The 15,815-nt window shown below is 43.5% G+C and overlaps 1 protein-coding gene across 2 annotated transcripts in view; it reads right to left on the reverse strand.

Annotated features, from left to right (window-relative positions):
* Window positions 1-11,828: 11,828 nt before the first annotated feature.
* SCARA5 (scavenger receptor class A member 5) overlaps window positions 11,829-15,815 on the reverse strand; it is a 127,146-nt gene continuing 123,159 nt past the window's right edge. For both annotated transcript variants that reach the window (XM_086703760.1, XM_025921986.2), the window contains exon 9: window positions 11,829-13,974. In XM_086703760.1, coding sequence (XP_086559886.1) covers window positions 13,838-13,974 — 137 coding nt within the window. In that variant the 3' untranslated portion in view covers window positions 11,829-13,837. The remainder of the gene's footprint in view (window positions 13,975-15,815) is intronic.

The following is a 15,815-nucleotide window of genomic DNA, read 5'->3' on the forward strand; positions in this document are numbered from 1 at the left end:
AGGAAGCTACAAAGAAATGGACTACAAAGTGTATTCTGAAACTGTCCTTACTCTGCCTTTCCAGAAAAGAACTGGACCTCTAGGAACCCTCTTGTCTCTTGAGAAGACTCCCATGCAGTGATTAAAAAACCTCAAAATCTTGTGTTTGCTTAACAATTCAGGTAAATATGTGATTGATATCACCACTCTAACAATGTAATATAATGAAATATGGTTTATTTTGGTCCCAGAATTTTTTTATTTAGTATGGCATTTGTACTGTATTGAGTTATTAATCAATTCCCTATAATTTTAAATTATAATGACTATCCAGTAAACCAGAGGCCAAAGTCTTCCAAGTTATTATATAAGTGTTATTATTTGTATAGCTCTTTAGATTTCGTAAAAGACTTTCAGTTTAACATATATTTTTTAATGCTGGCAGCATAAGATATATGGAATACTCTCGCGTATAGATGATGATCCTGAGGCTGGAAGTTCATTCAGTAAGTTGAGGAACTAAGGTTTGGATCCAGGTCTTCTAATTCCATATTCCATAATCTTTCTTTTTTACCAAATGGCTTCCCCTAATTACAATCAAATTTCTGCCCAACGAATGATATCAAACTATAGTTACTCACCACTGAGGTGTTTTATTTGGGAATTTTAACATTTTACCTACTAATATTTTTTCCCAACAATGCAATTCACCAGTAATAACTGATTAGATAATGGAATTTCCAGAGAAGATCCCTTGATGTCTGTGGTTGGGAAGCTGTTACTGGGCAACATGGACTTTAGAAATAATATTCTAGGAGCGCCTGGGTAGCTCAGTTGGCTAAGTGTCTGATTTCGGTTCAGGTCATGATCTCGCAGTTCGTGAGTTCGAGCCCTGCATTGGACTCTGTGCTGACAGCTCAGAGCCTGGAGCCCGCTTCGGATTCTGTGTCTCCCTCTCTCTCTCTGTCCCTCTCCTGCTCGCATTCTGTCTCTCCCTTGAAAATAAATAAACATTAAAAACTTTTAGAAATAATAATATTCTAAAATACCATGGGATGGGGACATTTCCCTGGAAAGCAAAGTCCATACCTCCTTCTCCCCCCAACCATCCCTCTACACAGCCCCCAATACACAAGTTCTCTTTCTTCTCTCTCAAGAGCAGAAAAGATTTTTCTTTCTATCTTCTTTTTTTTCTTAGGTATTAAGCACCCAGTATTTGTCAGGCCCTCTAGCAGGTGTTCATAACACAGTGGAGAACCAGTTCCTGCCCTCGGGGGGTTGACAGTCTACTGAGGGAATTAGACATTGGACAAATGGGAACATTAATGTGGAAGGGGAAGAGCAGGGAGGGGACCATAGTAGCTGATTATAGAGGGGCACATTCTAGTGTGAGGATCAGAGAAGGCTCCCCCAGAAGTAGTATATAAGCAGTAGCTGGGAGACAGGTAAGGAGTGGAAGTAGGGCAGAACTCTCTCTACAGAGGCAATGGCATATTGTTGGGTCTTTCAGGTAGACATTGGGGGGGGTGCAGGAGAGTGGGTGGTGGAACACGATGCAGCTAGAGAGATGGCCTGGGGCCAGACGGTCAAGGGTTTCATGGGCCCCAACACAGTACTCCGTGCTCTAAAGTTACTGGTGATGAGTCCATCTGTTTAAACATTTCATGGGGGGTATTCTGCTGCTATTCATATGTTTTGAGGAGCTTAAATATTAACACTGGGTTATACTTTTTCATTTTTTATTTTTAATTTTTTTCAGTTTATTTATTTATGTTGAGAGAGAGAGAGAGAGGGAACACAAGTAGGGGAGGAACAGAGAGAGGAGAGAGAGAGAGAGAGAGAGAGAGAGAGAATCCCAAGCAGGATCCACACTGTCAGCACTGAGCCCAATGCAGGGCTCAATCCCACAAACCATGAGATCATGACCTGAGCTGAAATCAAGAGTCAGATGCTTAACCGACTGAGCCAACCAGGCTCCCCCAGTTTTTTCTTTTTATTTCAGAATTAAGAATACACCCAAAAGTGAGCAGACATCAGAATAAAGGACTGCGTGTTTGCATCTCTTTTTTTTGTCTCCATTTAACTCCTATATAAATTCTAATAATTCAGCCATATTCTGGGTTTTCTGTGTATAAGACTGTATCATCTGCAAATCCTTAGCTTTGTTTCTTTCTTTTCAATCCTCACACTTTTCATTTCTTCTTTCTTTACTGTGTAGGCTAAGATGTCTGTCACATCGCCGAAAAGTCACAAAGATAGTTGACATTTTTACTTTGTTTTTGATGTTTAGAAGGAAAGTTGCTGATATTTACATCTAAGAATGTGTTACAGGCTTTTGATGAAGAACTTTATGAGAAGTTCCCATTTATCCTTGTTTGCAAAGAGTCTTGTTATTAACAAATATTGAATTTTCCATTATCTATTGAGATAACCATACATGTTTTCTCCTTTAATATGTTGATGTGAGGGTTACATCAGTAGATTTTCAAAAGTTAAACCAAGTTTGCATTCCTAGGATAATTCCAACTTGGCATGACATATAATGTTTTTTTTTTTTATTTTGCTGGATTCTATTTGCTAATATATTGTAAAGGATTATTTGCATCAGTGTTGACGGGTGATATTGGCCTATACTTGTTCCTTTTTCATACATTTTTATCTTGTTTTTGTCATGAAGTTTGTTCAAGTTTCAGCAAATGAGTTGAGGGAGTGTTCTCTCTCTTTCTATTCTCTGGAAGTACTAAGATTTCCATGCGCTGTTGTTTGAGTGTTTGTTAGAGTTTACCTATTAAACCATCTGCAGATTCTATTTCCGTAGAGGTCATTGCACTATTCAAGTTCTTTTTTTTTTTTTTTAATTTTTTTTAACCTTTATTTATTTTTGAGACAGAGGGAGACAGAGCATGAACGGGGGAGGGTCAGAGAGAGGGAGACACAGAATCTGAAACAGGCTCCAGGCTCTGAGCTGTCAGCACAGAGCCCGACGCGGGGCTCGAACTCACGGACTGTGAGATCATGACCTGAGCCAAAGTCGGACGCTTAACCGACTGAGCCACCCAGTCGCCCCTGCACTATTCAAGTTCTTGATGCCTTTTTGGCATTGAAAAATTATCCGTAATTTCCTTTCAATTTTAATCTAAATTTCATCTGAGTTTTCCAAAAACCCTAACACAAGGCAGAGGAGTCTTACCATGTGACCATGGTCTCTCATTGGCTCCTCTGGCTTGGCCACAGCTGATTAGACCAAGTAGTGAGTGGCTTGCACATAACTCTTTAGGTGAGCCTGTTACAGTGGGTCTCTTTTTTTTTGCAATCATTTGAGACTTTACGGGAACAGACCAGACTGTCTTTTTATAACTGATGTCTCCAGAACCTAGCAGAGTGCCTGTCTTAAGGGAAAGGTTCAATAAACTTTTGGATGTGTTACTTCCAACTATTGCACAAATTGAGAAACTTAAAAGCAGTCATCATTCAGTTTTTAAATATACATTAGTCTTCTTAATATAAATTAGGCACTGTTTAGGTACTGTTTTGGGGGAGGGAGGAAAAGAAAAGAAGGGCAAAGGTCCATTAATGAGGTGGAAGAGGTCCAAGGAGCCCTTGTTATATACCTTGAACACATACCTATATGACCTTGAATGTACTTGTTCAGAAGACTGCTCACTTACTAACAGGCCTGCCTTACCTATCTAGCCCAGAAGTGCTTTTAATGCAGGATGGGGTTTTCGGTACCTCCATCCCCTTCATTCTGCCCTACTTTCCCTTCTGGTGGGGAGGAGATCATTTAGCATCACACCGACCTTATGCTCTGGGAAGCAATCAAGATAAACAACAGAGATTTATTGGCATTTGCATTCCCTGTGAACATAAAGAGTGACCATTGCCATCCAAGATAGGCTTGGTCCATGCAGCAGCAGCAGCACGATGAAGTGAAGTAGGTTTTGCAGCAATATTTGGATTTGGGGTGTATTCATGATAGGTTATAAATAAGAGTGGGGCAGAACCATAGGTTGATAGATGTTACACAATTCACTAGTATAAAAGGAGATCTCAAAAAGGAGCAAGCAAGCCCAGCAAAGACAGTCTCTTTTAAAACAGGTTGGGGGGCGCCTGGGCAGCTCAGTTAAGTGTCTGACATCAGCTCAAGTCCTGATCTCACGGTTCCTGAGTTCAAGGCCCACATCGGGCTCCACACTGACAGTGCAGAGCCTGCTTGGGTTAGTCTCTCTCTCTCTCCCTCTCTCTGCTCCTCCTGCACTTGTGCTCTCTTTCTCTCCCAAAATAATAAATAAACCTAAAAATAAATAAAAATAAAACAGGGTTGGGAGGCCATATGGGAGGAGAAATTTACGCACATCCTCAGGGGAAGAGCTATGAACTTTTAGAACTTTAAGCCAGCCACAAGCCTTCAGCCTGGACTTGACTTCTTCCTCATCATGGCAATTGGATCATCCCCATTCATCCCTTGGAAAAGGGTCAGTTCAGGTTAACAAGCTTCAATCTTTCATGCGCATATTAGCCCAACCAACCCCACTTGATCTAATTTCAATCACTGTTTTGCACAGTGGACCTAAATGAAAATTACTCTTGTAACTTTTCACCTTTATTACTCCGTGTCTCTCTGTCTTCTCCAGAACACAATTCAGGTTTCTATCTCAATCTATGTCTCCTGAATTTGCAGTTCTAATTGCCCAAATAAACACCTGTTTGCTTAAATTTTCAGCAAATTTTTTTTTTAAGTTTATTAATTTATTTTGAGAGAGAGAGAGAGGGAGAGAGAGAGATGAGGGGCAGAGAGACAGGGAAAGAGAGAGAGAGAATCCCAAGCAGGCCCCACACTGTCAGCATGGAGCCTGATATGGGGCTTAAACTCAGAGCCTCAAGATCATGACCTGAGCCAAAATCAAGAGTCTGATGCTTAACAGACTGAGCCACCTAGGCAGCCCATGGCAAATTCTTTCTTAATCTACATTCCAAGCAGACTAGGCTTCCCCCTCCTAACATGGTAACACAAATGTCAGGGTGAGAGTGAATCTAATTTTCTTATGCTAAGGAATTCCCATCCCCTTTCTTTGTGAGAAACATAACGTTTAAGCATCAGCAGTGTGTCCAATGCATAGATGAGGCACAAGCTGTTTGGTTTATAAACTTTCTGTCTTTCATTTCGCTTTACAGAGTGCCAGAAAGCATCAAAGGTAAGCATCATTTCATAAATTTCTCAAGTGCAACATCTTGGCTCCAGGCTCATGGCCATGGCCTTGTCTAGACAGGAGCTTAAACCCCAACTCTACCCCTTAATAGCTACATGACACTAGGCAAGTTACTTAACTCCTCTGGACTTCAGTTTTTACATCTGTAAAATGGGAATGATGATAATTTATTCCTCATAGGGTGACTGTAAGGATTAAATAAGTCAATGTAAGTGAAACATGCAACATAGTGTCTGGCAAGTATTAGATATTCAATAAATATAGTTTCTTTTCCTTTCTCAGTTTTTTTCTTTTTCTTTTATTCCCTCCTCACATTCCACGTTCTTGATATTCCATAGCAGAGTCAGTTACTAGCTGCTAAAGAAGGGCTGGTAATGACATGTTTGTCCAAGGATCACTGTTCTTAACACCAACCATAGGAAAGGTCAGATCTTACCCCATTGCGATTTTTTCCACTCCCTGGGGTTGCACTAATTAATACCACATTGGCATTATCTTGTATTTCCCATTAGATTGAGAGCTTTCTGGAGGCAAAGATTGCTGTTTTCTTCATTTTTAATGCCTGCTTGACTGTGTCCTAGAACTGTACCATAGGTATTCAGTTTGAGTTAACTGATTTCCTTTACTTTGAGAAGCCAAGGATGCATGCCATCTAGCCTGTGGTATGCCTTTGGGTTTAGATCTGAGCGAAGTCCCAACTGCCGCTTACAGGTTGTCACTCTGGGTTAGTTGCTATCTTCTCTCAAGGTCGCTCTCCTTACCTATAAAATGGGAAAACTAACCTACAGCGTTGTTTGAAGGCTATTGATGCAGGTAGTTTGTCTTGCAAGTTGCAAATACTTCCTCCATTTCGATTCCACTTCTTTGAGTCTAAATGAGAGGTGAGCCAACTTTACTTACGGATGTTTTTCAAAATCTTGGGGTTTTTTTGCCTGTTTTTTTAAGAGTTTAAAAATGTGACTTGGTCTAGGGGCACCTGGGTGGTTCAGTCGGTTGAATGTCCGACTCTTGATTTCAGTTCAGGTCATGATTTCATGGTTGATGGGATTAAGCCCCATGTCAGGCTCTGTGCTGACAGCATGGAGACTGCTTGGGATTCTCTCTCTTCCTCTCTCTCTGCCCTTGCCCCCAACTCTCTCTCAAGATAAATAAATAAACGTTTAAAAAATGTGACTTGGTCTAGAAGAAATGGTGGCCTTTGGTGGCTATCTTTGAAGGAGGGAGTTCCTGGCAAAGATTTTTGAAGCTTTGATTGTTCTATCAGTCAAGATCCAACCAGAAGGCAAAACCAGACCAGTAATTTGAGAGAAAATTCACTATAAAAAATGCTAGTGAGAAAATTGAATGTGCAAAAGGGGAATTCTAGGAGACCATGGTGGTAAGCAACCGTAGGAAGCAACCAGCCTCCCTACAGCTGCAAGAACCAGGAAAATGAAGGGGGAACTTTAGAGAAGGGTCTTGAGGAGCTGCCACATGGAGCCCTGGGCAGGACCCTGGCAGCTGGTGCTGGGGTCTCTGAGAGGACATGATGAGGCTGCTTCTACCAGTGTTGGGAAAGCTGCAGTCTGGATCCAGCTGATGCTACAGAAGGCACTTCAGATGCTACAGGAAGATGTCTTGCTGGGGTGATGCTTACAGAAACCTCAAGTGAACAAGAAAAGCTCAGAGGGAACAGCTTTCTTCCTGTAGCAGCAGAGAGGAGCAGGCAGGGTCAAGCCCTCTGGGGCTGCCTGAATGAAGAATGTCACAGGGAGCTAGCAAAACAGAAGTCAGTTTGCAGAGTATTGCAAAGTATCACAGGGCTGAGTGTTAGGTGGGTTTGAGGCTGAGAGACAATTAATAATTGACTCACAGGTTGAGAGTGGCCATTAAACTACATAGGACTTTGGATGCCAAGCTGGTGTGATGTCCCAGGACCACAGGTACAGGGCTTTGGACCCTGAAAGAAGCAAGGAATTACCATGGAATTTTTGTAAAAGGTTTGAATGGGCATTATGCCATACACAGAGAGGTTGGTACTTAACATTTCATCAAATATTGCTTGTTATGGTCATCATTTTAGCAAAATGAGCAAATATTATATGTAACTGTTTTATTTTTTTATTTTTTAAAGTATTTATTTTTGAGAGAGAGAGAGTGAGAGCATGTGTGTGTGCAAGCGGGGGGGGGGGGGGGGGTGGGTGGGCAGAGAGAGGGAGAGAGAGAGAATCCCAAGCAGGCTCCATGCTGTCAGCACAGAGCCCAACATGGGGCTCGATTTCATGAACTGTGAGATCATGATCTGAGCTGAAATCAAGAGTTAGACGCTTAACTGACTGAGCCATCCAGGTGCCCCTGTGTAACTGTTTTAATGAAGACTTCTGGCTTGACATTTACTGGAATGAGTAGAAAGTTAATGGCTCTGGATTTTACAGTGGTAGTGTCATTCCAACCAAAACCCACACTAAGGCAATATCACCCACCACCTGATGGGAGATGACCTAAATGAAGGCATGATGTCTAAGAAGATTGGTCAACTAAGTATACAACCACTGAATGACACACTCAAACATCCTGCTTCTTAGACGAGGACTCTTGCCATCAGAAGATACTACTGCCAGGGCTCCTGGGTGACTCGGTTAAGTGTCTGACTCTTGATTTTGGCTCAGGTGTAATCTTACTGTTTGTGAGTTCAAGACCTGCATCGGGCTCCACACTGAAAGCGAAGAACCTGCTTGGGATTCTCTCTCTCCTTCTCTCCTTGCCCTACTCCTGCTCACACACACACTCTCTCTCTCAAATAAGTAAACTTAAAAAAAAAAAGAAAAAAAGAAAAAGAAGATATAATTGTCTGGAATTGTAGGTAAGAAGTTGACTGCAGGAGAGGGACTCCCACTATTTATAATAAGAGCCCTGATTCTAATCGCTTTTCTCTGGGTTTGTTTGTATCACAGAATCTGAAGTTTCCGGTCCCCAACTTGAAACTGTAATTCCACGTAGGAAGTTCCAAAAGAGTTGGTTTTGTTAGTCCTGATTTTCCTACTGTAAACCATCTCTCTCAACCACCATTCAACCTCCTGTCCTAGTCTGAACCCACTGCCTTCTGACACACCCCTCTCTGTAAATGAGGAGGCATCCCACCTGCTACACACGAAGGATCTCAAAAAACTGTCCTCTAAGAAAGACTTCTTAACTTTCTGGTTTTCTATGCTCTTGTGTAACTATGTCTCAGAAACACATGGAAGGAATAAGATATTTGTCTGATTACAGCTGAATAGCCCAGGAAATCGGTTCATTGTAAATAGTAAATGGCTCTTAATCTTGATATGGGAAATGTTAGCCCATTTGCTATGAGTAGCATGTGCTGTGGTGGGACTCACCCGACATTCTTCTTTGTATAAAGTTACACAGCTCCAAATGTCAAACAATTTACCCCTCGGTCTGATTTGTGATACAAGAATAAATAAACATGTCAAATGATTTTAGAGAGGGAAGAAATTATACTCAAAAAATGATTTGGGCTGAAATCCTTTGCAACGAGAGAAGATTTTAGGAATCATTTCAGAAAGACCAAAGGTGCAGAGTAAAATGGGAAGAGGAAGAAAGAAAGAAACCCAAAGTATTTTGGATCACAGCTGGACTCCTTTTATGATGTGGCAGGAACACAGATCCTCAGAGCTCCATAACTTCACCCTTGCCTGACTCCTTTATATGCTCTGCAAAGCTGAGGTCTTCCAGAATTGGCCAGGCAGGAGGAATCTCCAGCCTCTTTAGAGAGTCCACTGGGAGGCAGAGGGAGTCTGTGATTGTTCTGTGTGCGTTGGTCCTTGTTAAAGGGCTTGCTGTGGGTTTACTCTGCAGGTGGTGCATCAGAATCATTTCAATGTAGGTAACTTAATGTAGAACTGTTTATTTCAGGAAGCCACATTACAGGACCCAAGGGCTGAAATACTGTGTATTCTAACATAACTGATCTATCATCTCCATTTCCACCTTCCTCGGATTAACCTCGTAAATTCTAGTGTCATGATTGCTTATGTTCTGTACAGTGTAGTGTTTAAGATTTCTTGGATTCAAGTCCCAATTTTTCTGTTTACTGTGTGATCCTCCCAGGACCTCAGTCTCCCTGCTACCCCCATAGAATTGGGATGATTAGAACAAAACCAGTAGTTATAAAAATTCAGGGAGTTCATTCTTGTAAAGCCCCAAGAGCCTGCCACACAGTAAATGCTCAAGGGATGTTAGCTATGGTTTCTGTCGTAAGCTTTCTTCTTACCTACTACTATTTTGAATGAATGAGCATGTATAAACTTACTGTTTAACAGTAAGTATAAACTTATGGTTTATCATTCCCATTTCCTATTGTTGGCTATTGGTGTAAACAGAGCCACCTGTGTTATTGCTATCTTACTAGCAATGAAGGTAATTTTTTAAACAATTGAGCTATTTGTGTTTTGCATAAGTACCTTGGCAAGCAACCACTGTCCCCTTCATCTGTATGTTCCTTGTTGTTGAACATTATTATTCTCGTGTGGTTAATGTTATGCTGAAAGCCTGTGAAAAGGGTAAAAGCTAGAATGTAAGCTCTGTGAGGACAGGAACCAAATTGGTCTGCTCTACCACTGTGTCTCCTGTACGTAGTACAGAGCCTTGCACATGGTAGACACTCAGTAAAGACTTCCCAAATGAACACGCCAATGAAAGAAAGGCAAGAACTTTGTCAAAACCCTTCTTCTGTGGGTAGAGCATGAGTTTCCTCTGAAAAAGAAAGGCGATTCCTTGTGCCTGTTAAAATGACCTGAATCCATTCATCACAGGAGGGAGAGGTCTTTTCGTCAGACCCAGAACAAGGTCGCACTGATTGGAGCCCTAGTAGACCACAGTCAGCACATCCTTCTACTTGTAGAGAACACAAGATAGGACATTAGAAAGCACCCACGGTGTGGACATAGGTGGGGCTGAGAGGAAAGTGGGCCAGGCAAGGAGCCAGGAAATTTTTATCAGCACTTTGGGACTACAACTCAAGTAGTTCTTTTTTTTTTAAAAAAAAAAATTTTTTTTTTCAACGTTTATTTATTTTTGGGACAGAGAGAGACAGAGCATGAACGGGCGAGGGGCAGAGAGAGAGGGAGACACAGAATCGGAAACAGGCTCCAGGCTCTGAGCCATCAGCCCAGAGCCCGACGCGGGGCTCGAACTCACGGACCGTGAGATCGTGACCTGGTTGAAGTCGGACGCTTAACCGACTGCGCCACCCAGGCGCCCCTCAAGTAGTTCTTAAAGAGTCTAAGACTTCTGTTTTGGAGACTTGTCTGTTTTAAAGTTGTATTTTTCTGGAATTATTTCTTTGTAGCTCATCCTTAGCTTAACTCAGCCAGTAGTAGGAGCCGCCCTCATGGAGAAGGGCAGTGACCCCTCTTTTTCTGCCCTAATGTCTATAAGGCACCACTAATGCCCTCATCTCAAATGTCGGTCAGAAGTAAACTTTGGGGCCTATGTGTGCTGTAGTTAAGCCAGCCACTGTAGTTGACTCGATATGTGGAAAGGAGCCAAAACTCTCTCCACCATAAGCACCCCTTAGTTTCTCCAGCTACATTGTTTTATGATATGCTAACATTTCTATAAAATGTCAAATGTGTGAATCACTTGTGTTTCTCTTCTTGGAATGGCTCTCCCTTCAACCCTTCATAGAATACCCCTCTCCCTTCTCTCCTTTTCCTCTCCTTCCCCTCCAACTTTACCTTTTTGGAGCTGAGATGGGGTTCTGGCTGCAGCTTTGTTATTTATCCCTCTCCACCAGCTCACCACTCCCCGCCACCCCCCCCCCCCCCAATTAGAACAGGCTAAAGAGTTTTCAATAAGGACTTTCAGTCCCCTAGGTAATTCTCCCACTCTGGCAAGAGAACTTGAAAGATTCTCAGCTCTGTGTGAGCTCTTGTAATGGTGCTTTCCTCAGAAGTTGTTCTAGCTGGCCTCATGGGATTCACACAGATTATTGTTCAGCTGACGACTCAAGGGACCCCTTATGCACCTTTCTGGAACTGTCTTTGTATAGTTCTCTACTCTTGAGCACTTGTGCCCTGCAAATTCCAGCCACCTTTTTCTCTCCTGTCTCCAATCCTTGTGTCTTCACCTTAGTGAGATTCCTGGACTCAGGGCTCCCTCAACTGTGCCACAGTCGGACAGAGAGCCCAGGCCAGGGTAGGCTTACCCCACTTGCTGCCCTTCCTCAAGGATCACGGTCTTGTGTTACATGTGTTGCCCAATGTTTGAAATTATGCATTAAGCACACTGTTCTAGTTATGAAAGAGGGAAGATGATTATAGGAAGTACCCTTTCATTCCCAAGTACCAACTCTGGAAATGTCAGGAAATAGGTGTTCTTTCCTTGATTGAATAAAAATGCAATTCTCTTATAAGCTGGGCCTTGATTTTTCTGTTGCCTGGGACCCCTTCCTTAGGTTACCTACTAAGGCTTAAGACATTGTGTTCCACCATGTTCTTGGTCTACACTGTGTTTATTGTGCTCCAGAAGTATTAAGATAGCTTCTCATAAGCTGCCTATTCTACCAATCCCCAGTGAGAAATGATCAGACCATCCAGTTTTTACCAGTCCTCCCCATGCTCACCAGAATTTCATGAGAAAGAATGTGACACAAAGTTTGTTAGTGACATGTTCTTAGCTTTATTGAAATTCTTTCTTACAAAAGGTCTGATGTATTTTAGGCCAGGCCTAATTTCCTTTAGTCCCTGAAATACAGATCCATGGTTATTTCCATGTCCTCGTAAGTAAATATGTAAACTAGTAGACTTTTCAGTTAAGGTTCAAACACTTATCATTGTGATTTTTATTTGATGTAAAACAAGACTTGTGTTTTCCTAAGTGAAAAGACCACGTAAGAAACTTATGTGGGTCTTCATCGATGGGATAGCTGGATTTTTTGCCAGAAATGACCTGGGGTTTGTTTCATTCAGTGTGACATCTTTCCACCTTTAGTATTTTCTCTTTTTAATGCAAACTTTGCAATGTGCTGAGCTATGTAGTAAAGAGTGCTATGTTCATATATGCATGCATATATTGGCCCTGGAGAAAGATGCTTGAGTACATGCGTGTTATGTAAACATAGCAATTGATCAGGAGAGTCTCTGATCATTAGGACATTAATGGATAACAAGCATACTGTAAGCAAAGAACAACCAATAGCACATATTGGTTTTGTTGTCAGCCAGGAATTTTGCTGGTCCTATACCTGGGGGGTCCCAGGTGTCACTTTCCCCAGCTAAGCTGATACTCACCCCATGTGACAGGGATTTGTGTGTCCGAGGCCTGACTCAGTTTGTGACTCCCCCAAGGGAGGTGAGTCTGTGCTCACTTACTACCATGTAGCTTCCCTAGTCCTAGAATATGTATATGGCCTGGTTTGACCTCCTCCTCATGTCAGAGGAAGAATATGATCTTCCTGTCGCTAGGAGAGGGGTGCAGATTGAGAACTGGCAGAGGTCCATGGCTCCTTCTTCTGCCAGAGGTTATAGGAAATCGTCATTTCCTTCCACGCTTACAGGATCCATAAGGACATGCGTTCTGATCATAGGAGCACACCCAAAGAAGCCTGGATAGCTTCACCTCCAAACAGCTCTGAGACACAGATAAGTTGGCCTTAAGGCTGACTGTCAGATGATGAACGCTGGTCTCAGTTGAACCCAGATAAGTCCCCATGTCACCCTCCAAATCGCCTTCCTCCTGGTTGGCCTGGAAGCCAGTCACGTCCAATCTTATACTCTGTAGTATGGAGTATGTAACCTTGTAATCCCACATGTCTTGCACCTGAGTGTCCTGCCCAAGCCTAGGAAAGACACAGTAGGATGCAGGTAGAAACAATGGTTTAGTCATTCTCAATCTTCAATCTTACTGGCCACGTGAATGGGTCAGTTGAGTGCTACCTAGAGGTAAGGTCTTACCCAAGCTAACAAGCCTTGTAGAAACACTACAAAGTGGATAAATGAATTTAGCATCCAAGATGTGTTGTACATATGGGAGTCACTCATTGGATGTTAGTTTCACTCCTCTTCTCCAAAGCCAGCTTGCCTCCTGCATGTGACGTGTGTTTCCCTCTCACTCCTATAGCTGGCCCTTCCTCTATATCACTTCCCCAGACTAACAAATGGTGTGCAGAGGCAGAGTAAAGAGAGGGAAGAATGAATCATTTGGTATGGTCTCTTTCTGGGAAGGAAGATGTCAAAACTCTTGGCCTAACTAAGGGAATTATCTGAAGAGTAAATGACCTGTCATGCTTCCCTCCTGTGTCCACTGCTGCGTTTCTCGCCAACATACTCTCAGCATTTAACTGACAGACCAAAGGGAGCATGGATGTTGAGTCCTGATGCATGGTGCTTAGAAGGGCGGGCAAAATGACGATCCAGTTGCCCAGGGCTTCACATGCAGGAACCCTGGTAGAAGGGAGAGACAGGCAGTGGATCCCAGAGTTGCACTTTGGAGCTGATGTCCAAGAGGAGCATGATGACAGGCCACTGTGGTCCTGGCACAGGGATATGGGGGAGGGGGATGCTGGGCTGGGCAGGGCAGAGGCATGGTCCCAAGCGATGCCCCCGCCCCAGGAATGCAGGAAGGAGGCTCGGCAGCAGGGCCCGGACTGTGGACTGCGCCCAGTTTCAGTGTCTGTTGCACGTCACCCCAGCATCTTCAGCGTGTCCGCAGTTTGTCACCCCCCATTTGGAGAAGCTGCAGCGGAAGATGGTATCTTCTGTGCCCTTGCAGGCCACATCATCCATCCAAATCCTCCCTGTGCCTGAAGGGACAAGTCAACATGGTTTCTTAGAAGATATGCAGGAGAGCAGGACAGAAGAAAAACAGCACCGCTGTGTCTGTTCTTAACCGGGCTGTCCCGGGCTCTGCTGGCAATTCTCAAATCGAGCCATTTCCCCTTGCCCTCTCCTCCCCACCAAGACCAAATACTCATTTTCTAGGCTCAGTTTCCTGAGGGCAGAGTAACAACAATCGCGGTGATGGCAGCATTTATTGGTATCTCCTACATGGCAGACATTTCACATGTGTGATCTTCCTCCATTCTGAGCACGGCACCGTGAGGTAGACATTAATACACCAGTTTTATAGAGGCTCAGGATACAGTTGGTGCAGAGCTACTCAACTTATAAGTTGCAGAGTCTGAAACTCAAGACCAAGTTGGTCTCGGCGCACACTTTATATGAGACACCTCATAGCTTTTGAGATACAATGTCTTGTAGTCTTTGTTGATGAGTACTCAAGCACGGCCTAATCTGAGGGACAATGTCAGACAGATCCTGGATTGGACAGATCCAGTGCCCTATAACCAAGTATGTCTGTGCAACATGACCCCCAATCTTTTGAAATTTAAAGCAGATGGTTCCACTCTATGAACTCCAAACAGTGGCGCTAGAATGACAGAGGACCCCAGAATTTAACATTATAGCCATATATACATATATATATATATATATATATATATATATATATATATATATATTTAATGACAGGAAGAAGCATCCCCAGCCATAATTAGGTCAGTTCCCCAAATACAAGGTCCCTAAGACAATCTACGTGAGCTCCGCCTGCAGCCAGTCCCATTTACCCAGATCTTTTTTTTTTTTTTTTCAACGTTTATTTATTTTTGGGACAGAGAGAGACAGAGCATGAATGGGGGAGGGGCAGAGAGAGAGGGAGACACAGAATCGGAAACAGGCTCCAGGCTCTGAGCCATCAGCCCAGAGCCTGACGTGGGGCTCGAACTCACGGACCGCGAGATCGTGACCTGGCTGAAGTCGGACGCTTAACCGACTGCGCCACCCAGGCGCCCCCATTTACCCAGATCTTAAGGAGACCAACCCACTGGATTGAAGTTGCCCATGCAGGGGAGCCTTTAGTTGGCTTTCCTAGGATTGTACCAGAGCCTTGAGAGACATAAACTTGGCAATGAAGTTCTCCAATGAATGTCAGAGCAATAGGGCAGTTGGGTGAGGCTCCAGGAAGGAATGGAGGGGGGTTGTCTGGAGTCAGGGGTCAATGGAGAGGGGAGTGGGCTGCAAGAGAAGTCACCTGGAGCCCCCGCTGATCAACTGGCAGGACCATCGCCCATGGTTCTGGTGCACTCTCTTGTGCGGATGGCCATGCCATGCCCCAGATGGTGGGAGCCCACTTGGGAGCCCTCTGGAAGCATGACTGAGCTTCAGGACACCCACAGAAGCAGTGGTTTAGAGTCTGGTTACTCAAAGTGTGGTCCTGGACCAGCAGCATTGGCATTACCCAGAGCTGATTAGAAATGTAGAACTTCGGGGGCACCTGGGTGGCTCAGTTGGTTGGCCAGCCGACTTCACCTCAGGTCATGATCTTGCAGTTCGTGAGTTTGAGCCCTGCATTGGGCTCTGTGTGGACAGCTCAGAGCCTGGAGCCTGCTTCAGATTCTGTCTCCCTCTCTCTCTGCCTCTCCCCTGCTCACGCTCTGTCTGTATCTCTTTCTCAAAAATACATAAATATTAAAAAAAAAAAAAAAGAAATGCAGAACTTTCAGGTCCCACCTAGGACTACTGAACCAGAATCTACATTTTAACCAAGAGGTTAAGCACTGAAATTTGAGAAGCACTGATGTAGCAG

The sequence above is a fragment of the Puma concolor genome, chromosome B1 (genome assembly GCF_028749965.1).
Source record: "Puma concolor isolate L17-30 chromosome B1, mPumCon1.1.hap2, whole genome shotgun sequence".
NCBI classification, from domain to species: Eukaryota; Metazoa; Chordata; class Mammalia; order Carnivora; family Felidae; genus Puma; species Puma concolor.